Source organism: Telopea speciosissima, chromosome 8 (genome assembly GCF_018873765.1).
Source record: "Telopea speciosissima isolate NSW1024214 ecotype Mountain lineage chromosome 8, Tspe_v1, whole genome shotgun sequence".
In the NCBI taxonomy this organism is placed as follows: Eukaryota; Viridiplantae; Streptophyta; class Magnoliopsida; order Proteales; family Proteaceae; genus Telopea; species Telopea speciosissima.
This window is the reverse complement of record NC_057923.1, coordinates 53,965,740-53,991,528: the sequence shown is the minus strand read 5'-3', so window position 1 is coordinate 53,991,528 and position 25,789 is coordinate 53,965,740. Positions and strand designations below refer to the sequence as shown.

At 37.5% G+C, this 25,789-nt stretch overlaps 2 protein-coding genes across 2 annotated transcripts; one reads left to right on the top strand and one right to left on the bottom strand.

Moving 5' to 3' along the window:
* The first annotated feature begins 4,166 nt into the window (after positions 1 to 4,166).
* LOC122672452 (WRKY transcription factor 55) lies at positions 4,167 to 7,907 on the top strand. Its single transcript, XM_043869923.1, has 3 exons — positions 4,167 to 4,621; positions 5,306 to 5,437; positions 7,406 to 7,907. The coding sequence occupies exons 1-3, from the start codon at positions 4,167 to 4,169 to the stop codon at positions 7,905 to 7,907; spliced, it is 1,089 nt and encodes a 362-aa protein (XP_043725858.1).
* Positions 7,908 to 21,402: 13,495 nt separating this feature from the next.
* Positions 21,403 to 23,888, bottom strand: LOC122672451 (probable WRKY transcription factor 70). Its single transcript, XM_043869922.1, has 4 exons — positions 23,878 to 23,888; positions 22,733 to 23,082; positions 22,411 to 22,515; positions 21,403 to 21,973 (listed from the first exon to the last, which is right to left on the bottom strand). The coding sequence occupies exons 2-4, from the start codon at positions 23,071 to 23,073 to the stop codon at positions 21,403 to 21,405; spliced, it is 1,017 nt and encodes a 338-aa protein (XP_043725857.1). The 5' UTR covers positions 23,074 to 23,082; positions 23,878 to 23,888.
* Positions 23,889 to 25,789: the final 1,901 nt, after the last annotated feature.

The following is a 25,789-nucleotide window of genomic DNA, read 5'->3' as shown; positions in this document are numbered from 1 at the left end:
TTGATATAGATCCGCTACTTCCGAGCTGTCTTTACTGTCATTTGCCCAGATACGGCAAGGTGGTGAAGACTGTTTTACGCCGGTTCAAGCAAGGCACTTGGGCAGGGGTAGGGTGATCTTTTTGTCGTCTTACTGTGTCTGGGGCGCATGGAGCAGTACAGGTAGCTCAGCAGTAGAGGGATCGGATCCAATAATGAGGTTGTCTTTTCAAATGGGGAGGAGACAGAGACTCATGGGGGGCATAAGTCACACTCCTGAGAACTTTCTCCCCAAATTTTAAGTCTAATTAAACACATAATGGTTATAAGTTCATACAATTGCCTTTGGGGTGAGGGGGAGTCTGCATCCGCTACAATCATTGAAAAGGACCGGTGGCACAAAGCGATGGGGTTGTGGAGCGTGGGACCTGCAGGAGGGCTTTGGTTCGTTGGTTTTTTTGTTTTTTGGTCGCTAGAGATGAGCCGCGTCTAGGGGAATAGCCACTCATTCAAGATGTTCCCTAATGAAAAAATAAGATTAAAAAATTGAAAAGAAAAAGGTTCTTCGAGCAGACTGTGGAGGGTATACTAGCCCCCATTCATTTTCTCTCATCATGACATGACCTCTCTGCCTCCTATGTCTAAAGCCATTTCGTGGCTTTTCTCTATTCCATTTGCTCGATGAGCCCTCTCTCACATTGTAATTATTGGTCTTTTAGGAAATTTTTTTACCAAAAAAAGTCTTTTAGGAAATATTTTAAAACAAATGAAACCTTAGAGAATTATTCTTAAAGTAAATTTAGTTGGATGCAAACGTAATTTTAATGACTTTATAAAATTGGGGGGAATGATGAAAGGTGATAATGACCGCCGTGTGCATAGTGGTGACGCTCCCCACAAAGAACTCTTGCTTATAAAAATTGGAATTGAGTTCCCTGTCTGGATGCATAGTGTACTTTAGCGTCACCTGTGTCTATCTCTTTCTCACACAATAAATGATAGATATATAATTTCATAGGAGGGAGGAGAGATATAGACATACAGAGGCGCTAATGTACACTACACAGCCTGATAGCATTCAGATTTTATAGGAAAAAAGTTCTCTATGGTGGAATGTGGCCCTTGTGCTTGCGCGGGGCTAATGGGAGAGCGTGCGAAAGCATCTATAGGATGGCCATTTCCATGTTTTATGGGGGTGGGGTGGTTGTTTTGCTCCCTCTGTGTGGGCTACACACATGGGCCAATGGGAGAGTGTGGAAGCATCAACAGGGCGGGTATTTCAAAGTGTCACGGTAGTGGGGCGGTCATTTAACTCCCCTGTTTGGGCGTAGGAGCCATGCACAAGGGCCAATGGGAGAGCATGTGAAAGCATCAATAGGGCGGGTATTTCAAAGTTTCAAGGTAGTGGGGCGGTCTTTTAACCCCCCTGTTTGGGCGTAGGAGCCATGCACAAGGGCCAATGGGAGAGGGTGCAAAAGCATCAACAGGGTGGACAGTTCTACTTTTCATGGAGACGTCACAGTCATTTTGCCCTCCTTCTCTTGACGTAGGGGCACGGTCCCCCACATAAATGATTCTTCCAATTTTATATATATATATATATTTTTTTTTTTGGAAAGGGAGCTTATATTACTTTTATTTTAACTGTGAAATATTTTTCCATCATTCTATGGGGACATTTGGATCCAGTTCTAACTTTCATTTCTTCCATTTTAGACAATTAAATTTTCCCACATTTGCTTCTGTTTCTTATGACGAGAATGCTTCCGTAATTCTCACCTCTTCAAAATTGCTCGTACCTTATAATTGGAGAATTGAGCTAACAACCAATTCTTAATTCAAATCTCAGAATTGGAGACCAATTTTAATTCTTGGTCAGAATTCATGGTTAGAATTGAAACTTGCAGTACGTCTGGATTATTTTAAGGTTTGAAAATTGGTCGTCGACTCAACTGTGGTAAAACTCCTAAAATGGCAGCCTTTTATAGTAGAGATGGGATTGACATTTTGACACGTGATTAATTCAATAGGAAACCTTCTCATCCAATTACCAATTTGACCAAAAAGGAGTATTCTAGTTTTAAAAGGCTCAACATAGGACACCTGCTAGCGCATCTGGTTTGAGACTAGTGTAGTAGAACCTAGCCTCCATTTAGATGCCCCATCACCAAGATTTTAAAACTTGGAATCGAACCGAATTGGTTAGAGAGCATTCCAATTTAAATTGGGAATCTAAGCTATTTTATTGTGAAAATTGAATCGATTCAGAAATTGAGAATCAGCCCATGACTTGGTCCGATTCAAGTTGGATTATAAAAAAAATGACAAGGAATTAGCCGATTCAGATCCTATTCTGATTTAGAAAGCAACGATTAGGAACAGTGAAAATTGGGATCGGTTTTAGTCGATTTCAATCCAAATCAGTTGATTCACCGATCCGATTCCCAATTTTTAAAATCATGCTCATCACCACCCCACTAATAAAATAAAATAAAGGGAGAAAGTTCTCTGTCCGGGAGTGTGGCTTATGCCAGTACCCCCATGAGTCTATCTCTCTCTTTTCCATTGGAAAAGACACCTCTGCCCCCTTGTTTTAAGGAGGAGAGAGATTGATTCATGAGAGTGTTGGCGTAGGACTTAACTCCTCTCAGGTTCCCTACCCGGTCAGGTTCATAGGTTCCTCTCATAGGGGACCGGAAATGACGACCTCACCCCCTGCCCGAACACACTACCCGGGTGGGGTGAGGTCGTCATTTCCGCCCTCCCTATGAGAGTAACCTACGAACCTGATCGGGCAGGGAACCTGAGAGGAGAAAAATTCGTTGACGTAGGCCACACTCCCAGACAAAAAACTATTTCCCTAAAATAAAATAAACAAAAGGTTCAACTATGTTGAGAAGTCTCTCTACAATGAACATGCAGAAAATTTTTCCACTTGCATTAATAAATAAATTTGGATATTATCATATTCATATTCCAATATAGATACTAGAATGTTCTATTAAAAATATATATATATATATATATATATATATATATGGTGACCATAATTTTTGGCTAATTTAATTACTCAAATGAATTTTTTATTAGACATCAAATTGAATTCTTATGGTTTTACCCAAAAAAAAAATTTTTTTGGAATTCTTATGGCAACTAGCAAGTTTGGATGGAGAAGTAGCAAGTGAGAACAAGTTCAGTGGGAACAAGTTTAGAAGGAGATCACATAAACCTATATAGTTTAATTAATGGTGAATCTTATATTAAAAAAAAAAGAAAATACTGAAAGAATCATGGGTAGGCCCCAGGAATCCAAAATTTTCTAAGCTGACAATAATTGCATGAATATATATATAGTGTTTTGATTGGTCTTGAGTCAAGACTCAAGGGGGTCAAGGCTTCGACCGTACCCTTTAAGTTTTCTTTTTATGTAAATGTAAGAGAAACCCTTTCACCAAAAATAAAATTTTTTTTTTAAGGAAAAACCCTTAATGTGAATCCAAGCTTAAACACGTGAAATCTATTTAAAAAACTAAGGTAAACGTGAACCTATTAAGAAACCAAAATTAGTCGTCATTGATTAGTTAGGACTTGATGTGCAAGAAAATGTCTCTTTCTTATATTCAAAACCTTCCCAAGAAATCTTCACCTACTTCAAAATCCTCTATGTTTTTTGTTTCAAGTTTCAAATTGTGTGGAGCCAAAGATTTTCTCATGGACTGTAGAATTAAAAAAAGAAAAAAACAGAACGCTAATCAATGTTGTGTCTCGGTGTGTACACGTAGACCCCTGAACCTTTCTACTTTTTCAGAGGATGCATCAGTCTTTTCACACGCCGCGCCCAATGACAGGTTTAGCATTTCTTTTCCCTGAAAAAAATAAAAAAAAACCCACATAAGAAGTAGTAATAGTAAAAGTAAGAGGAATTGAAAGAAATACCCTGGTAAGTGCCTGAAGTGTGACCAGGTGACCATGACCAAGTCCTTATAATCTCTTTAGCTTCTTCTAAGTAATCTTTCTTCTTCTTCTTCTTCACGCCGTGTCAAAAGAACACAATTACTTTGAATCAATGTCATCTCGTAGTGAACCCAACATTAATATAAGACCAAAATTCTCTTTTTCCCGTTTAAGGTTTTAAGACAAGTTTTTAGCTTATTCTTAGCTACCTCAACCAATATCTCTACCAAAACCATGGAGGAAATTTTATCTTTGATCTTCCATGGTTGCAATTTAACTAGAGATTTGGAATCAAAACTTCCAACCTTGTCAAACAATCCCAATTCACTTGCTAGTTCTTGCGAAGAAATCGTGAGGGTTTTTAGTAGAGTTTCTGATTTATTGAAAGCTCAACAAGTAGTGCCTTCACCTCCACCACCATCACAACCACAGATTGAAGCTGGAGGAGTTCAGGAATGGTTGGCTTCTAATCAAGCACAGGCCATGGCCATGGCTATGTTGGCCTTGGAACCTTTTCAGGCTCAACTCTTCTCAGATAAGAACCCATTTGATGTCAGGGTATTGACCACAAGAGATGCAGAGGGTTCTTCTTCTTCTGCAAAGTTGAGAGCTGGAGGAGATTTGCTGCAAGCAGGGGAGGGGTCTGATGCAGGGAAGAGCCATGTGACAACACAACGGTCACGAAAGAGGTAGGGTATTATAATACCGTGTAGAGAGGGTATAACTATAACTTCACCTTTAATAATAATAGGGTGCTGTTCTCTGCTCGGGAGCGGATCTGGGCGCAAGCTACGCCCAAACACATGGGGTGGGATAGGGGCGGAATTACCGTCATTCATGGGGGCAGATCAGTCCTTTCACCCACCTTTCATGTGTCTGGGCACATCCTACGCCCCCAGTGCAGAGAAGTTTCGGCTATTCACATCTGATGTAGAATTATTATTTGTGCCTTCCACATACAACCCCAATAATGTGTTGTTAGATTTTGATACCTTAGGAGAGATAGTGTAGATGGAAGGAACTAAAAGAGTCCGAGGCAGACCTAAAATGATCTTAGGAGAAGTGGTGAGGAACGACATACATAACTTAGGATTTGTTTCAAATATGACATCGAATAAAATTGATTGGAGGACAAAGATCCATAGAACTGACCCCATTTAGTTGGGATGATTTAAGAATCCAAGATAGGGACTATGGTATGTGGGGCCTACTTTAGTTAATGGTACACCTGGGAACTATAACATTGAAGAACTGAAGTGGGTTAATATGAAGGGTTTGGCCCCGATACTATAGGTTTTTTTTTTTTTGGTGGGTAAAGTGATGAGAACCAATACAAATGTAAGTAATTGGATTTTTTGATGATACTGTTTCAGGAAGGATGGTGAAGAGAAGCATACGATCAAGGCAGCAGCTCCTCGTACAGGGAATACAGAGATTCCACCGGACGATGGGTTTACTTGGAGAAAGTATGGTCAGAAAGAGATCCTCGGGTCAAGGTTCCCTAGGTATTGTTTCTAACTTCTCAATGTATTGTAGGGCAATGCTTTGGCCATTGAAAAAACCCAAAAAAAAATTGTTGGGTAGATAGAATTTATAGTGAGTTCATAAGGATCGAGTTTTCTTCCACCCACGGTGAGGAGAGGGAGAAGGCGGGAATGGATACTAGGAGGGTATTTTGGAAAATATCAAAACCCTAGGATGGCATGTGAACCGTCTTGTATGGGTGAAGAAAAACTTTGTCCAATTCATAAAGTGTCAAAAAATTTAGCCAATTTTTACAGTGTAGATAAAATCCGATCGATTTCCACATTTCCAGTAGAATCAGTATCAAAATCAAAATCAAAATCTAAGAATCTTGATCCTATAGGAATTTTATTAGGAATCCTAAGTATTCTTATTGAGAATTTGCAAGTAAGTTGCCATGTGACCTATTTGTTCATAAAATTTAGGTCTATCTGACTTTCCATGGCCATGCAATGATATTAGGGCAATCTAAGATAACCTCACTTTAAAAAATAAATGAATAAAGGTTGGAGAGTTGTGTTGTACCCCAAATGTTGGGGAACTGACCTTTGTACACAAATCATATCTTTTTTGGAGTGCTGAGATCCTTGGGACACTTTCCATTTTTTACATAGATAGCTTGTGTTGGAGTACTTAGACTCTTGGGCCACTGTTCCTTTTCAGACAGACACTTGTCTTGGAGTGTTTTCTTAGTCAAAAGTCAACAAAAAATCAATGCACTCCAATATTTGTCAAAAGTCTATGATCGTCTATGGTGGGCATGACTTGGTCCATCATCTACCCAGTTTTTTGACTTAGTCAACATTCAAGCCAATTGGCACAACCCAATAGTCACTAAGGCCCGTTTGGTTGCACTGCTCAAGAACGTTTTTAGTGTTCTTGTATTTTGCAAAAAACAATTTGGGAACAGAAATGCATTTGGGGATTCATTCCAGCGACCAATCCTGATCCCAATTCTAATTTATTCCTACAACATTCATGATTCTTTTTTGGAAAGAGGGTTCCCCGAAAAGTAGTGTGGCCTCTATCCCAATGCAGGGCCAATGGGAACGTGCAAAAAACATCAATAGGGATAGGATTTCGATCTTTCATGATGGGTGGGGTGGTCGTTTTGCACTCCTCAAGTCTGGACATAGGGGTCACGCCATGGTTTGAGGAATTAGTTTCTGATCAGCTGTATTGGTTGATTCATATCTGTATCAGTGGAGAGTGATACTGATATCGATTCTTGACCAATTCTGTATCAATGGATCGGTATGGATATATAAGGGTAAAATGTTCCAAAAAAAAAAATCAACTTTCCAAGGAAAAACAAGGGTAAATCTGTCTAATCTGAATCGATACAGATAGATTCAAATTGGTATCAACCGACATCAATACGGATAACGATTACTAAAACCCTGGGCCACGCTACCTTAGGGTTCTTTTTCCCATCTTTTTTTTTTTATCAGTAAAACAACCAAAAAAAATCAATAAAACATACTTCTTATAGCAAAATCTCAAACTTAATTAAATTAAAAACTCCAAAAAATCTCAGGTTGTGAATTATGAAAGATCTTTGTTCCATTCATTCTTTCTGATTTCAATTTTTAGGGTTTTAGCAGATTCCTTTCGGATCAGAATCACTGAATCAGTGGAGTTAGATCCCGTATTTAATTATTCCAGATTCTTAAATCTTGATTGCCCTCCAATCTCTTCTCCATCACTCCATAAAAAAAATGAATCCTTTTTCTCTCTCAAATATTATAATAACATAAAAGGGTGTTGTTCTCTGTGTCGCAGCACAGTTTGTGCCCAGGCACATGGGGGTGGGCGCAATGACCACCCTACCCCCTTCACAGGTTGCCCATATGTCTGAATGGATGCAGACTGCGCTGAACATTCTCCCTAACATAAATGCTTCAACTCCTCTTAGACTTTTTATTGACCTCCCCCACCATTCTCTACAGGAGCTACTACAGATGCACCCACAAGAGCTTCTACGGTTGCAATGCAAGGAAGCAAGTCCAGAGACTTGACGATGATCCAAACACCTTTGAAGTCACTTACTGTGGCCACCACACCTGTCTCATGTCCTCATCATCTATGCCGCCGCCGCCGCCGCCGGCTGCTACTACCACCACCACTGGGCCGGAGCCACCGGAATTGGAAGCAACACAACACCCACTTCCCTCTTCCTTTCCTCTAAGAAGATGGCGTTCGATGGAAATAGAAACAGACACCCCAACTGACCTGGGTTTGGGAATTTCCAGCGGCAGCTTCAACGTGGCCGCCGGCGGTGCAAGCCTCAGTACTACTGCAGCTGCCAGTCAAGCTCCGGGCCCTTCACAGTCACAGTCACAAGCACATGATGGTAAAGAAGTTGAGTGGCCAGTGGCAGAATTGGCTGATGCCATGTTTAATTCTGGGAGTAGTAGCAGTGAAATGGATCTCTTCTTTGGTCCCATGTGAGAAGATAGCAGGAAAGATGAAGCATTTAATTAGGTTCATATAGATATGGTTCATTCTTTAAGAGAGAGAGAGAGAGAGAGAGAGAGGTTCTTTAGTTATCTTCTAATTTAGTTTTGATTGGTTTAAGGAATTATTAATTGAGTTGCTTATTAATTTTTCCAACAATAGAGGAGAGGTTCTTAATTACTTTTTGCAATTATTTCTTTCTAATTAGGTTAAGTAGTTGCAGCACTTGAAGTGCTTGGAAATTTTGAGAAAATTAGTTTTGTATTTTTTTTTTTCTTCTTTAATTTTGAAAAGATCTAATTAGAGCTTGGAAAGCACTTGTTTTGGCCTCATTCTAAGTCACTTTATTTATCAGTTTGAATCAGCAACTCAATGTCCATAAAGTAAGGAAGGTACTGAGATTGTTATTGATAAAGTCAAAACTGGCCAACTGAAACCAAACCAAAAAAAAAAATCTCATTACTGCTTCAAGATTTAGTTTTTCTCCATCGATGAAGAAGAGAGAATCTCTTCACCTATGATGGGACTATGGGGGAGAGTGAATGTCATAATTAACTCTCACCCGTTGCTTTGAAAATCCTTCTGTAGTCTAATTAGGGGGTCAGATACTGTGGATGAAGAGATTCTCTCATCACCATGGCTTAAGAGAAACCGGATCCCTTTACTTTATATCCTATGCTGTTGTCCCTTGAGTTCTCTTTTTAAAACCTCGGAACCCTTCCTTCTACATTAAGGAAGCATCGACGGGTTTGAAGTGCTGAACTGCTATGATAAAAGAATACGATGCTCTTGTCTATAATAATACTTGGAAATTGATGCCTCAGTCACCTAATAATAAAAAAGGAAAAAGATCTCTATTTGGTGGTGTTTTCTATGCCCCCTCACAAGGCATCGTGAAATGATACCTCTACCCCCTGGGTAGATACCCAGGCGTTCTACCCCATTGGCCTAGACGTTTGTGTAGAGACCACGCAATGACCAAGTAGAGATCTCTTGCTCTAATAAAAATATTGATGGAGTTGTCAGGTCTATCAAGTCAAGTGTCTTTCAAACGATTCTATCTAGTGCTAGAGGGAAGGCTCGTTGCTAAAGGTTACAATCAAGAATATGAAATTTCGCATATAATAATGTATCGTGTAGCTGTTCTCTTCTACATTGATTGTTCGAAATGGTACGGTATTCTCTTGATGGTTTGGTTTATGATATGCCTGTTCACTTTGATATGAAGAACTTCGATTGAATATCTCAGTTTGTTTTTTTCCATTGAAGTGCATCATTCATGTATAAGTTTAAATAATTTTAAAATTAATGATTCAAAATATTATTTTATATTTTAAAAGCATGTGTTTGAGAGGTCTTTCTTCCAAATAAACATGCAAAATGGCCAATTCGAAAACATGTGTGAATGATCAATAGATGTCTTATGAAAAAGACATGACAGTCATGTCTTCTAGAGACAACTTTTGGTGGTGTCTCTTTTTCTTCTATAAACGGAGAGGATGATCAAACGATTTCACTATCTGTTAAAAAAAAATATCTATTTTTTTCATCTCTTAGTTTTCTTTGACTTTTCCTATTGAACATAATTTTGAAGTACTCAAAGGAAAACAGTAGACGAGTGCACGATTGTTGACAGATGCCATCGGTTTGTTTTTATCTTAGAGTCAGATTAGCAATATTCCCAATTACACCATAAGGAGTGTTTACATTCTTAAGGATAGATAGTGTCAAGTGAGTGTGTATCGGCTAGGGGTTTTATACTTTTATCCTGTATAAATATAAGACATCCATGCTTGTAAACATGGTTTTAGCGCACTTGGTTCAAAACCGGTACGGATTGGCCCATATTAGACAAGTTTGCCCCTGGTTTTCCTTAAAAAAAAAAAAGATTTTTTGACTGTTCTACCCTTGGTCTGTACCATTTCACAGATATTATCGGGATTGGAGGCTAGAGATACCAATATTGATCACCCGATACGATACCGATACCTCAAACCTTGCTAGTACATACTTAGAATCAACAATTTTCATATGTAGTTGCCATCTCCATAATTAAGCTGCTTCAAAAGTTTGCTTTCCCTTGTTGTTCATGTTTCTCACAACTTATTTGTTGCAGGTTTTAGTGGGAACTACACCAACTCCAGTTCCTAATCGATTCGAGACTCTTGAAGGCCAGGGCCAGAACTAACCAATTAACTAATCAGTCCTATATATGGAAACCAGGACCAATTAGTAATAAGTCCGGCCGGCCAATTTCGGTTTTTAACTGGTCCAAATGCTGACAAACCGGTCAATTAATCCTGAGGAGATTGATTTCTGAGCCCAGATATTGGGCCTGTACGTTCTCAATTTATGATAAACTGTACAACAATCTATTAAAATAGAAAGTCATGAGAGTCCATGGCCCATTATAAGATGGGTATGAGATTGAATAGTGAAGTGAAAAATCTTAAACCCCATATATATAGAATTTTTTTCTTGTCCGGTTCCCTACCCGGTACGGTTGTCCAGTTCCTCTCATAGGGAGGCTGAAATGATGACTTAACCTCACTCGGGCAGTGTGTTCGGACAGAGGGTTAGGTCGTTATTTTTCGGCCCCCTATGAGAGGAACCAGACAATTGTACCGAACAAGGAACCGGAGACGATAATGATCCATATATATATTAGAAAAAAAACGCCTAGAAATGGGGATTTTGTAGAAGAAAACGGAAGTAAAGAGAAAAACAACCACAACACCAAGGAATTTACATGATTCACACCCAAGTAGGTAGGCTACATCAACGGCCGACGATAGAAAATGGTCTCACTACTTTTGAAGCAAAAGTTACAAACCCTCATATCTCTCTCACACCCTCTCACAAAGATATAAGAACACTTTATAAGAGAATCTTAATCCAGAAAAGTACAGAAATGCCCCTAAAAGCCCAGAAGACCCACCCAGTTTGGTTCAGACTAGAACTCAACATATGTCGATATACATATCATTTTGAAGGTCTTGACGAGCTCTTACTGTGCATTTCGAAGGCGAAAAGACCACTGTAGGGTCTAGGGAGGATCTTAATGTACACAACATTATGAGCTTATCCCTCGCAAAGAGACTATTCCAGACTCGAACAACTTTACCGTTGCGCTAAGGCCCGTCCTCTAAAAATTAGTACCTTTTCAAGTTACCCTTGTGGGGTAAAGAAAGTTATTCTTTTTTTTTTTTCTCTTTCACTTTGACTAGCATGGATGTATCCAATAAAATGGTATCTACTTCTTGTTTTGTTTGCTTAAGAAGAAACAATCATGCTCACATAGCATCTTAGCCTCAAACCCCATTCACAAACTCACCTTAAAGGGGGAGTATTGATTAAGATCCTAATTATAGTGAATCCACTTGAGACTTGAGATTCCACGTTGTTGTATATATATATATAAATAGTGTGTGTGTGTGTGTGTGAACCATTCTCAGCTCAAACCGTGGGAACCCTACAATATGGTTGGCGATCCATTGTTTACTTTGTGTTCGACGAAATGTCAAAAAGAAAACAGTGGCCGAGTAGAAGAAGATGCGGAAGCCACCCTCGTGTTGGTTGCTCATGTTTCTCACGCACTCATTCATTATTACTCCATTGTTGCGTGTTTAGGTGGCATTACCCCCAGAATGCTACTATTGTTTCCAACATAATTATACTTTTATAGTTTCCCTTTCTGGGTGAGAAAGTTATTCTATTTTTGATGACCACAGGTGAGAGTCATATGCTGACGATTTTTGGTAATCATTTGTTTGGTAAAGGCGAAATTTTCCAAGCAGCCCACTTGCCATTTTAAGTATTGCAAGTTGCAATCCCTGTTCACATACCCATTTGAGAAATTTCAAATATTCTCAAAATAATCAAACAGGTAGGAGGGAGGAGGGTAGTTTCCTGGTTGAGATTTCCAATGATTTCATTAGATCTTCAGACTCAAAAACTTTTTTTTAATGGGAAAATGTTCTCTGGGGTGCAGGCTATGCCCAGACACATGGGGGTGAGCAAAATGACCACCCTACCCCCTGAATGACAGACCCATGTGTGTGGGCACAGGGTGCACCCCCGGCACAGAGAACATCAACCCTTTTTTATTTTTGAAGATTTGGGGGACGATTTTTCTCAATGTTTTTTTTTTTTTCGGTGAGAAGCAAACTAAAATTAATTGATAAGATATAGATTAGGGTTCATAGTACAAAACGATTGCTTTCCAAGGAGAGTATAAAAAGCTAAGTGCTGCATAATTAGGACCAACGGGGATTTTTCTCAATGTTGAATTCCAATAAATTAACCTGTTAATAGAGAGGGGTAGATATGTACCCGCCTTAATCCCCGTTTTGTAGAGAGACTTTTATAAATTTAAATTAACCACAGTAGGGTCGTAATGGAGCAAGCTTACCATTGCACCGAGACCCGCCCTCTCTCAATAATCCACATGAAAATATATAAGAGAGAGAGAGAGAGAGAGAGAGAGAGAATATTCGACATAAATTATTAGGAAAGTATACAAATAATTTTAAGGGAAAAAGAATGGTTATCAGACGTTGGCCCCTAGACACAGGAACACACTAAAAGACCGTTTAACTCCCAATGAAATTCAAAATCTCATCCAAATCGATACCTCCGTGCACACTATTATTGGCCCCCATGCTGATATAAGGTCTACACAACCACCATAGACATGCACTCTATTGACAAACCACCAACCAATGGAACAAGCAACTTTTCACGTTAAAATTAGTTGATACTACAATACAAAAAATATGCTAACAAGAAATTTTACTTTACTTTCCCATTACTATCTAAAATGTAGTTATTTTCGGTTATACCATTGCTTTTCATTTATTATAATATTTTACACTACTTTTCATCATTTTACATCCATTTATTGCATCAAGGCTGTAAGTTTTCTTTCAATCAACCTTTCTAGAATGTTTAGTTTGTGTTCCCAAGCTAGATAGGTAACTTTATAACAACAAAAAAATAAGGGGAGTCAGATGATAGTTAGCAAAAAAGAAAACAAAATAGGGAACGTAAAAAAATCGGAGTATTACAGTACAAGATTTAAACGGTAGAAATTTACAAATGAACAGTCAAATAAAATGGACAAAAAATAGAGAATGGTAAAAAACAGAAAACAGACGGTATGAATTTTAAACGTTTATATTTAAAAAAAAAGAAATAAAAAAAATGGCACTATTCTCATAAAAATAGAGGAATTTATATTTGAAATACATACTTCTAATTTCGGTATTCATGTATTGATCTTGAGTTGAAAGTGATATCATGAAAAATATAGCCCTTTGAATCATCTTTACGTTGGTGAAAGAATCAAGCCGATCAGAGTTTGGGAGAGAGAGATATGGTTACTTAAGTCCAAGGTCTTAAAAAACGTAAAAAAAACACGAAAATATGTTTTAAACGGGAATGCTTGCCATTTGCCTTTTTTTTTTTTCTTCGTATGTTTGGAAAGCATATGGCAAAACGTGTTTAAAACGGTAAAAATCAAGAACGCGTTTTTGCTAACAAAGAGCCAGATATCAATTGCCACTAATTGGATTGGGCTATTCTACGACGCAGGGGTACGCCACACATCTTGTGGCGCGGCACCATAGTTCGTCATGTGAACGAGCTCCCCTTTAGACAACTTTGATTGAGTTGGAAATCCATATTTCAAAATCCAAAATCCTCCTTTACATCGCAAGTTCAGCTTTCCTAGCTTGATCCAAGCCATCCAAAGGGAAGATCGTCTACATGGCAAGATGTGTTGCCTTGCCATAAGATGTGCGACGCACCCCTATGCCGTAGAGGAGCCCGATCCCCACTCATTGAGTACCAATTAGAAAGATAATAGTAAAACTGAATTTATTTATACCATCAATTAAGGGAGGAAAAAATCTCATCTAAAGTTCTAAACAAGATTATGAAGGCAAAATACCATACAATAATGTTAAGAATGAGAATAAAAATGGAATATCTTATGTTGTTCTTCACGAGTTTCATGCTCCTCCACTCATGTCGAGAAAAGAAAAGCCATTCAATTACTCAGATTCTTGTTTAAAAGATAAGGACACGTCATTTAGATTCAACGTGAGACCAGAGGTTTCAGAAATTAGAAAAGGAGAGAATCAACGGTAGATCAAAAGTGTTTTCCTCCTTTTTCCTTCTCTTTTCCTTAAAATAGAAAATTTTCCTTATCTTTTTAATCTAAATTATGATCAAAGGCAATTTCCAGGAAATCATTTGGATATTTCCTACTCGTCCTCTCTAATTCAATGATGTAGTACTTGTGTCCTTTTTCTTTTCTGGGTTACCAATCAATGTATATCTGAGGCCGTTTTCCCATGTGTTCTCATCTTTAAAGATAAGAACATGTTTTCCCACTAATAATCAAAGATTCCTTCATTTTAATTGTTTTATGCTTTCATACTTTAATGAAAGATAGAAAATATAGATAAGAGGTTCACATCAACATGTCATCTACTCAGCTAACTGGGGAAGGTTCTTAGAAACAAACAATAAATAATAGGGTCCATTAAATTGTTTAGAATTTATTGAGAATAATTTTATGTCATCTAGTTGGCTCTGGGATCTTGGATGACTTCATATACCAATTGGGTCTATTCACTTAATAGTGTTTTATTTATGACGCAGAAGCCCCACGGAGAGGGAGACGATTTAATCTTCCTCAATGGGAGAAAAAATTTGGTTACGATAGACACGAGAGACCCGGGATATGTTTTCTCTCACCAACCATACTTAAGAAAACAAACAGCCCATTAAGCAATATTATGAGCATACAAATTACGCTTTCTTGGAATAAATAAAAAATAAAAAAAATCACAATTGTGGAAGCCTTGTTTGACAGTCAATCAGAGCGAATAATATCCTAAATTAATAACCAGTAGTTTGAGAACAATGCGATCTTATGATAACCCTTTGACTTAGTCAATTCAAAACTAAGTCTCAAGGCAAGGGCCTCACCCACCAAAACATGAGCGGGTGCATTCACTTAATAGTTTAAGCTTTTAGATTAGATATCAAATAATAATTGCGCTTCTTAATTTCTATTTTTGATGGTGTTTTCTTGGAAGAAAACTAACTCATTATTTTGGTTGATGAATGTTTGTGTTCTAACCTTCTTCTTTTAATGAATTAAATATCTTTTCTAATTTGGCCTATTTATGAGAATCTATATATGGATTTGATTCATATTTTCTTGGAACATGAAATTATAAGTTTCTATTTTAGCAATGAGGCGATAGAAAATGCTATCATTCCTATGGGGCCCACATGATTAGAATATGATAAAGAAATGTCAACGTGGCCCTTACGTTTTATTATGTTAGGAGTGTATAAAGGAATCTGTACAAGGACAGTGAACCAATTAACTCTTTTGTATAAGATGGATTTTATTAAAAAGGAAAAACCCTCTTGACCCATGGACATAGCCTATGTATACGGGATGTGAAGAGATATTCTCTTCTTATTTTATCACTTATTACTATTTATACTTTTTTTTTTTTATATCATGTGGTAGCTTCTATGTTATGTTTTTTTTGTACTTGATTTCTTCCTTAAAGACATCCTTAATTATTTTTTTTAGTATTAGTTAAAAGAAAATTAATTTATGCTCAAACTTAAACTATTTCCTGACAATATTTTAGTATATTATTAAGTCATATGGATCATAAACTAGGTCAAACATAAATTCTCTGTCATCATGTCTAAAGATTAAAAAATATATATACATACATTAGTCATATATCATCACATGGATTTAGATTCAACCATTTAAGTTAGGGTGCAACTTCCTGTCATCAAAGTAGCGAATTAAGAAATTGTAATTTTTTTATGTTGTGCCTCGGCATGTACTTGTGCCAAGACACAACCCAGCGCATCCCTGGTCCTTTCGGCCTTTCCAAGGGTGCACTGATCTTTTCACGATGTGTTGTGTTTGGGCACAAGTGCATAGCGTGTCAAACGAATGATTAGTGTTCCTTTTCCCAATTTTTTTTTTTAAAATTTAAAAAATTATTTAATGCAATATTTATATGAAACAACATGATTTATCTTTATTGAAAAAAAAAATGTTATCTTACAAGAAAATTTAATTGTGTAAAAGAATCTTTGAATTGTATAAAGAACCTTTTGCCTTTCCTTTCTTAATCGAAATGAAAAGGAAAGGCAACCACATCAAGAAGCAAAATTCAAATTTAAAAAAAAAAAATTGAAATAGAAAAAAAATAAACTTGAAGCCAGTACCAGACTTTTAATTCTTTAATTCACTAAACTTATTTAATTGCACTTTGGAAACGTCCTCCACCACTTCCAATGCATCAGAAAACACCTTCACTCTAAATAATATTGCAAAGATATCCATTCTCAGATCGCCGGGCATATTGGAAGGATTTGGGTCTTCTGTAGTGCACCATCCGACGGTCTGTAGCGCATGGGCATGCAGCCCAACACATAGGTGGGTTGTTGGGCTGTGAGCCTATGCGCTGTAAACCGTTGGATGTGCGCTACACACTGTGTTGCATTATAGAGGAAATTTTTATCCGCTACTGTGCCATCGTGCAGTGCAGCAGCGGACATGTGTGCACAACAGGCCTCACTGTGCACACATGGCCCTTGCTACACCTTACAATGAGCACAGCAGCACCTCCAGAGCAAATAAAGGTCCCTACAAAGGAGCCTACGGATATTGGAATGCATGCTACCCGTTGTCTCTTTGAACCAATTCCCCACCTCTCCTCCCTGTACGGATAGTTTTAATTAGAATCCAACATATAGTCTCACCTAAAGATTTAAATCTTAGGAGATGAATGGTCCAGAAATAGGGGAAAACTTTGGCCAATGGAAATCTTATTGAAAAAGTGAAAAATCATGTCAAAGGACAGTCTTGTAGGTCAAGAAATGAACCTAGATAGATTTTAGACTCCTAAAGATTGCCTTTTAACTCGTCTGATGGCTGAATCTGCAAAAAATAGAGTCCAAAATTTTGGAAAATTTTTAGAATTCAATGTCTGAATGGGCTCTGTTCGACACCAAAAACATGAATCTCGACATTGAAAGTGTGTCGAAGGTAAAACACTCAAATTCGACTCATGATCATTTGATGTCAAATACGGTCCAATGCATGTCGATACCTGACCCTGTTACACTCGATATAGGATGAGTTTTGTTCAACAGAATGGTGATTTGTAGAAGAAAAACGAAAATAGAGAGAACACATACAACGCACAACACAGAGATTTACGTGGTTTACCTTCAAAATGGAAGCTACATCCACGGTCGAGCAGTAGAACAGGTTTCACTATTTTCTCTGAAAATGTTACAAACCCTCATAACCCTATCTCAAAGAGATAAGAACATTATATAGGGAAACCCTAACCCCAGAAAGTACACAAATGCCCCTAGTCCAAAAATTGCCAAAAAACCTGAGTCGGACCAAAATATAACACATGGCTCAAAAGTACTCATTTCGAAGATCTCGATTAGCCTAACAGAACTCCAGTCTTAGGCTTGGAGTCCCTCCATTTTTCGACATTCTGAGGTCGTTTCGAGGCCAAAACGACCCTCCAAAGGTTTCAACCGCACTTTCTGGACCAAATCAAACTTCACCAACAATACTATGCACTTATGCAGGGCCTAACCCCACCTAAGTTTATCCAAAACTTCAAACATTGTATCTTGGGCTTTGATTGTCCAAATTGGATGATTCAAAAGACATTTTTTCAAATATTCTTCATACTTTTATTTGGTATTAAAATCAAGGACTGTTTTTGTGAACAAGAACTGTCTCTAGTATAAGTCTCACTCAATTGAAATGGAATATTCACTCGATTAAGTGGTAAAACCCATTTTCATACCAAACTTTAGCGATGAAACAGTATATTATTTGGACATTTGGGCTGACTCAAAAGTCAAACAACCACATTTACCATGGTCTACCCTCTAGAGGAATTGTAATCATTTTACATAAATGATCTCTAACGGCTTTAAGATGGCTTGGAAGACACCTGAGCCTAAAAATAGAACAGTCTTTAAGCCTTGAGAAAGGTACTCATTATCAGCAGGACACCCTCAGGGGTGACATTATCAGACTTTACTAAATTTTTTTTTTGAAATTGTAGCACACCAATCCCAAAAGGTTAACCAACTTTTAGGACCGTGGAATGATGGATATACACAATACACACCACACTCACATACCCGATGTGGCACTAAACACACACACCTTTTTTTTGTTGAAAGTGTAATCACACAAATTACACACCAATCCCAAAAGGTTAACCGACTTTTAGGATTGTGGAATGGCGGATATACACAAATTACCATCTCAAATTCAAGATCACATTAGTTTAGGTAGTCAAAATGCCATCTCAAATCCAAGATCATATCAATTTGTTAGAAACATAATTTTCTTTACATGAATGGCTTTGAGTATCCGTAGTTTTGTTTGTTTGTTTGTTTTTTTTTTTTTTTTTTTTTTTGGGGGGGGGGGGTGGAGGAGGTACCTTAGTGTTGTATTTTAAATGGTTCTTAAAATTAAAGATTCAAAATTTTATTTTGTTTTATAAATGGTGTGTTAGAAGTTTGAGTCATTTCCTAATGGACACCTAAATAGCCAATGGGTGTGTCTATTCGAAGACTTGTTTGAATGATTAACAAATAAGCCTTGTGGGAAAAGACATGGTTTGAGACATATCTTTTGGATAGTGTCTCTTTCTCTCCTATATAAAGAGAGGAGATCTTGCCCATTTCTCTAACATTATTTTAAAAATAATCTTAAATAATATTTTTTTCTCTAAAGTAATCTGTCAGTGTCTATGAGTTAGTGATTATAGCTTTTGGATTCCCTACGTAATCACGTTTGGAACTGTAACTTATGTGATTTTGAGAGTTGTTTTATCTTGAAGGTATAGAACTATAAATGCATGATCAACCCGGATTACATAATTAAGGCATTTAAAAACCTTAAGGAGAGCATTGTTTGATGCGACTAAACTCTATAGTTTATTGTTCGAATATCACAAGATGACGTGGATTGTTAACATTTCGGTGTCATATTATTTATCATACTAATTAATCAGATAAGTTTTGTATTTGCTGTTCGTATATTATATTTCTAGTCTTATATTGTCTATTTCCTGCCCATTTTAATATTCCAATACTTAGTTCCTCATCCATATAGTCAATCATTATAGTTAAGAACTTTTTTTGAAAAAAAAATATTAAAGGAAGATCAGAAGCAAAGATTAAAAAAACACCTATGGAAAAGGATTCCATTAAAAAAAACCAGTTAAAAAGAAGCTAACAGAAATAGAAAAGACAAGACAAGCCCTTGAGACAACAAAAGCTAGTCTCCTGGGAGAACCCCATTGAAAAGATTTTAAGTTAGGATTAGACACACTATAAACAGTTTTTCTCATTCAAACTCTAGAGAGAATCCAAATTTTAACCCAAACACATATGTTGTTACCATTTCCCACTCAACAACTTAGGAACTTTCCAGTAATATCTAAAGCTTTCACGAAACTATTCCAAATCCAAGATGAATTCGCACAATCTTTACCCATTGCTAAGGTAATCAAAAACATAATTTGGTTTGGTGGCTTCAAAGTTTTTTTTTCTCGTCTCTAATAAATGGGAAAAAGAACTATGTTCGGAAGTGCGGGTGTAGATTTCTCTCCTCCAAATATGAAAAGACACTTAATGATACCATGTTTTAAGGAGGAGAGAAAACTGCTTCCCTATATTTGTGGATCATGTTTCTTTGAACCAATGGTGAAAAGAGAATATCTTCATCCACCCTATTTGACCCTCTTTGATTGGAACTTGAGAGGGTATTTCTGACGTTTAATGATAGGAGATGAGAATTAATGATGACATCTACTCTTCTTAGAGTCCAATCATATTATCAAATCATTATCGGTAAAATAAAACTAGAACTTATATTTCTTTCCATCTTATTCTTTTGCGGAAAAAAAATTAGTGAAATACATGATAGATTGAATTAGGCTCTTACATTCAAAATGTCACAGGTGCATACGGTTTCATAAATTGGAATCAGAATAGCTGAAAGGGCCGATTTGGATTTGCATAGGCCGGAGCCAATTGTGACCATGGTTTGAGGAATTGGTATTGGATTGGCCGATTCATATCGGTATTGGTAGAGACCGATACTGATTCCTAACCGGTCCCATATCAATGGATTAGTATAGATCATGGGTGGTAAACATATTAAAAAAATCATTTCTTTTTAAGAAAACAGAGATAAATATTTCTAATCCAAACCGATACAGACCAATCTAGATCAATATTGGATCAGTATCAGGAGATAGATTCCAATCCTGATATCGATTACTAAATCCTTGATCGTGACTCAGACCGAGCTGGAACAGCCAATACACATCTAAAAATAGAATTAGGACAGAATCTGACAGATTCCAACTGATCCGGACCCACATTCAAAGTTTTGCATCCTTGCTCATGCATGATATGTTCTTTGTCTCTCCCCACACAATTGACAAGCCACTTGCCAAAAAACAAATCGAAGTAGGACATGGATTCCCCAGATTATCAAAATAGATCTTCTACGGCGTGCTGCCCTGTCCCATTCGAACAGGGGTAAGACGATCAATACCTGCCACTTTGTGTTTGCACAGCACGACAGGACGGGCAACCCACGCCGTAGAAGATCTGAATCCCCATATTATACATTGAATTGGGCCTTTCCCTTCCTTTCCCTTTCAATAAAATTTCCTTCCTCTTTCCTCATTCTAATGCCTCCCCCTTTGATGATAGCCACAAGTATGCTCAAGCCACATCCAAACCCTTATGTACGGAACGTTACACACCTACCTCTCCTTTGTACAATGGAGACAGACACATACAGTCCATATTAATCCATTTACGGATTCAGTAATAAGTGTTGGATCTCAAACCCACCTGAGGATCTCATTCACCCAAACACATGAGAGTGTCTACTCCTTTTTTGGACTTTTTCATGACTTTTCAAAGTGCGTTTATGACTCCATCAAAAGATGGTGGATCCCAACATAGTACTATAACCCCTTTGATGGGGTAGAAAAGGACTAAAGGATAACCATTAACCAACCCCACACATGTATCAGAGCAAAACAAGATAAGGAAAAATAATGTACTCTGTCCTTCTCACATGGACCCATTTTTTTATTATTCCTTCTCACATGGACCCATTTTTTTATTATTGTGTACTATCTCATTGTATAGTATTGTATGGCACCACCATTTTACTCTTGATAAAACTACTTTCAAATCATTTCCATTAAAAATGAAATCAGAAACAATACAAGTTGAAGGATTAATGTAATTTTTACAAGGAAATCTCTTCTCTAAAAGGGATACTCATGGGTTTGAACTTTCCCATGATTTCCTAAGTAACCAAACATTAAGAACATAAGCTAAAAGGGTTTAAAAAAAAAAAAGGCTAAACCTCAAGCAAAACTCCATCATTATCAAAGTTGAATACATCATCAAAATCAACACAACCCAAAATAGAGTTGATATCCATGTCAAAACTACTGTGAGAACTGGTGGTACAAGAATAAACACCAGAAACATCTCCATAATCAGATCCAGGAGTAGAAGGCAAGATTGATGAATCCAATGGCTTTAGATCAGGCAATAGGAAATACTCATCAGATGAGGATTGATTGTCATGAGCCGTTGGATAATGATGATCAATAGTAGTAGTAGTAGTAGCAGTGAGAGGGGTTGTTGCTTCCTCTGGATTGTATTCAGCTTTGATGGAAGGGAGAGGTGAGAAACCATGAGTAAGGTCTTGTTTGGTTGTAGTTATGTTTGAAGAATCAAAGCTGAATAGAAAAGCGTCTCTGGGAATACCATCCATGACAAATTGAGGAGCCTTGAGCACATCTCTACATGTGTGTTGGCCTATATAAGTGGTGCGATACATGGGTGTCTCTTCTTCTGTTTTTTGAACTTGTTTTGTTGCTAGACATCCTTGATCATGCCTGTGTGTGCACCTGAAGTAGCTCCTGTTTACATCAAGAACATAAAAAAAATAATTCTTTAGCTTCTTCTTCTTCTTCTTCTTGGACATAAAATCAAACACTTCTAACCAAAATTCTAAGACAATGTGGAAATCAAAATCTCTCTCTCTCTCTCTCTCTCTCTCTTTTGCCCATTATTGTGACCTTTTAAGGCTCTGGGCTCTCACCCATTTCTTCCTCTTTTCTCAGACCCCAGATTGAACGTTCAATTCTCTGTTCTGTTCTGTTTAAGGCTATGGATTTAAAATTTGAATTAGAACTGATAATGATAAGAATAGACCCAAAACAACAGATTTAAGAGAGACCAAAAAAGGGGATTTTTTCAAATTTGGAAAACATTTAAGGTAACCCAAGATAAAAACTCAGTTTTTCTTTTTGATAGATTTTGATTTTGGTATGAATGAGAAAACTTAGATACAAACCTTGGATATTTGGCATTGAGGATCTCTTTCTGACCATACTTTCTCCAGGAATAACCATCTTCTATGGGTGTGGAAGTAGTTCTGATCGATGTCTCTAACATCTTTCTGCAAATACCAAGAAAATTTATTAATCTTCAATTACAACAATACCCATTAAATTAAACTACATTAACAAGTCAAATAAACATAACCAAAACCCCCAAATCTCCTTTCAAATCACTTCTTTCTACTGAGCAGAGAAGTCCAAACTCTCTCTATCACTCAAATTATTGACTAAGAATCTAATTAAAATTAAAAATTTGTTTGAATTCTCAATTCTCACCTTCTCTTATATCCTCCTCTCCGATGATCAATGGAAGCCGGTTTTTTCCTTTTCTCGCCGGAATCTTCACTCCTCTGTCTATCATAACAAGGCAAATCAGATTCCAAAGTTGCCGGATCTCCAGAAACCTCACCTAACTCGCCGGAACTCAGTGCCGCAATAGCCTGGTTGAACGATTTCATGATTCTTGGAACCAAATCCTCTGCAGTAACCGACCCATGATCTCCGGTAGAGTCACGGAGGAGAAATTGAAGTTGAGCTGCCAATTCACGGCCTTGAACAAGTTCATCGAATACCTTTTTCTGACCACCTGAGAAATTTTCCGGTCCCGGAGACTCCATTTCCACTCTCTTTCTCTTTTCCCTCTCTTTACTTATCGATCTATGGATGAGTTTTTGCGTTTGGGTTTGGAGAGTTTGAGTGAGCAACTGAGGTGAAGAGAAAGACAACAAAGAGAGGCCTTTTTATTAAGTGGGAAGAGAGAGAGAGAAAGAGATTAAAGGAAGGTGGAGACGAAGATCCATCCGTTCATAATGGTCAGATGATGTCAGCATCATGACGAAATTTTTATACGTCACCATCGTTGTTTGCCCTCCTCTCACGCTTAAGGGTAGGATCCACAAATAGTTTATTTTTATTTTTATTTTTTATTTATAAAATTAATATTTTGGGTACCCTTTAATAAATAGTTTTCCAGAAGATGATGGATTGATGGATGAACTTATCGCTTAAAAGGACAAAATTTGAGAGGAATTGGTTATAGCATAGAAGATTCCTAGTTTTTAACGACCGTGAAATTCTCCGTTTTCTTGCTTTTCTACGAACCACCTATAATCATAAATATGGACAAACAGCAATTTCTTGTTTCTATCCTTCCCAAGAAAGCCATTTCTATCACAAAACATAGTTGAAATTTATGAAGGTATATTATTTAGGATAAAGTTTTCCTCTACCTACAGAGGACGGTTAATCCATCATTCTAAGGTTCATAAATCCCAATAGGGTTTTAGTCAAGATTTGAGGTATTAGTATTGTATTGCTCGTATTAGGGGATATGTACCAGTTTTGCTAGTCATCGATATCGATACCATGCTGATACTATATCGGTATTACAATACGGAGAAAGAGTAAAAGTGTTTAAAAACTCATTTTTAAAGAAGAATCAGAGGCAAAAGTTGTTCGATACAACTGATCCAAGCCAATACTGTATCAGTATCGTATCGATTTTGTTGGTTACCGATACCCATTTTCGATACTGTGCACTAAAACCATGGTTTTAGTATTTTTCCCAAAAAGCCCTCGTGATGCTTTCTCCCACCCTCTCCTTCTCCACGGTGAAAAGGATCCCATTCACCGTGGGTGGAGAGAAATTCAGTCCAATTATTCGTACTTGGATATTTAACATTTGGAGAAACTACATCTGGAGTAGTTCACATTGGCTATATTGTTTTGGGACCATAAAATTGTTTTAATAGTGTCAAATTTACCAATTTTCCGAAGAAATGGACATAATCCTTCAATTGGAGAGAGTCAAATGCAATTACCGCTATCGTAAATTTTGAGGAGTGGAGCATCATCGGATTGGGATCCTCATGCAACGCACATCGTGTGACTAGGGAGACCTCGATCCACATGCCAACACGTCGGGATGTGTGTTGGCGTGTAGCGCAAAAGTGCGCTGGAGAGGAGCCAGATCCAACACCCTCTTCAGTATCTCAGCTCATTTTGTCGAATTATAAGATCGATAAATTTGCCCAATTTGTCTTGTAATTATCTAGAGCTCTAGTGATCGACAAATCAATCTGGGATTTCAAGAGTATAGTTATAATTTGTTGAGAAGGAGAGAGGTTTGAAGAGGAGAGTGAGAAAATGTCATGATAGAAGGATGCAATTGAGAGATGAAAAAAAATCCCTTGATCAACCGATCTAGTTCAGTCGACTGGATCCAAAAATATAATCCCTAGGCTTATTGGGGGTGAAATTATGTTGAGAGGTCCTAAAGCCTCCTTATTTATAATGTACAGTTTAAGCTCGGTTGGAGTTGGTTAAGTGAGAAAATAAAGCTTTAAAAAATCCAGGATCAATAAAGAGAGTGCATGAAAAGTTTTAAAAAAAAAAAAAAAAAATTGTATAAAAAAATGAAAATGGTTCAGTGGGGAGCGTGGCTCCTGCACCCAAATACGGGGTGAAATAATTGCCCCAACCCCATGAAAAGCGAAAATATCCGTCCAGTTGATGCTTTAGTGCTACCTCCAATAACCCGTACCGCCCTCTGATCCTCCCCCGCAAACCTCCAACCTTTGCTCCTTTCGGCAATCTCTCTCTCTCTCTCTCTCTCTACCATGCAATAAGAGTTCAGGTCCTCCAAAGATGATCCACAATGCACTCTATAGGGTAAATGGACCTGCATTTTTTGTGTCCTTCTAATAACACAACTCGAGATCCACTTTCTTGGGTGTATACTGAACCTACACTAAGGTCCTCTAACACAGTCGTAGATGCGGTTTGGTAGATGTTGTTTTACACTGATAAATCCTCGAATCCACAAGGTAAATGAAACCCTAGTTCTAGTGTAGAAGAAGAGCAAATACAAAACTATTTACTTGAAAATGGAATTTAAATTCACAGAAGTCCCAAAACGACCTCATATAGATAGATCAACTTACAAGGGCTGGCAAAAATGTAAAAATAAAAAACTAGGAAAAAGGCTCTGAATTGTGCTCCAAACTTTGTAGGTCTAGAGATCCCTTAAAACGAATGATTTGGGCGAATCCATGACTGGACCCAAAACAATAGTTTTTAGGTCCAAAAATGCTTGTAGAGCACTGACTGTCATTTCTGAAATGGGATTACGGTTTTCGTAACTCCATCTGAATCAAAAGTTATGATTGTGACAGTAACATTGGCAAATTAGTATTTTCGACTAGACCACGTGGCCTTCTACTGGTCCAAACAAACCAGGAACTCGTCCGAGATCTCCTCTACATTATCCTCTTATATAGAGAGAAGGGACATGCACTAAAACTGTTGATCCTCTTAATTATACAAATAGAGACC

Coding starts and splice junctions, on each gene's coding strand:
- LOC122672452 (XM_043869923.1), top strand. CDS start 4,167: ATGGAGGAAATTTTATCTTTGATCTTCCATGGTTGCAATTTAACTAGA. Junction 4,622..5,305: donor ACACAACGGTCACGAAAGAG/GTAGGGTATTAT, acceptor ATACTGTTTCAG/GAAGGATGGTGAAGAGAAGC. Junction 5,438..7,405: donor CTCGGGTCAAGGTTCCCTAG/GTATTGTTTCTA, acceptor CATTCTCTACAG/GAGCTACTACAGATGCACCC.
- LOC122672451 (XM_043869922.1), bottom strand. CDS start 23,073: ATGGAGTCTCCGGGACCGGAAAATTTCTCAGGTGGTCAGAAAAAGGTA. Junction 22,516..22,732: donor AGAGGAGGATATAAGAGAAG/GTGAGAATTGAG, acceptor TGGTATTTGCAG/AAAGATGTTAGAGACATCGA. Junction 21,974..22,410: donor CTCAATGCCAAATATCCAAG/GTTTGTATCTAA, acceptor TGATGTAAACAG/GAGCTACTTCAGGTGCACAC.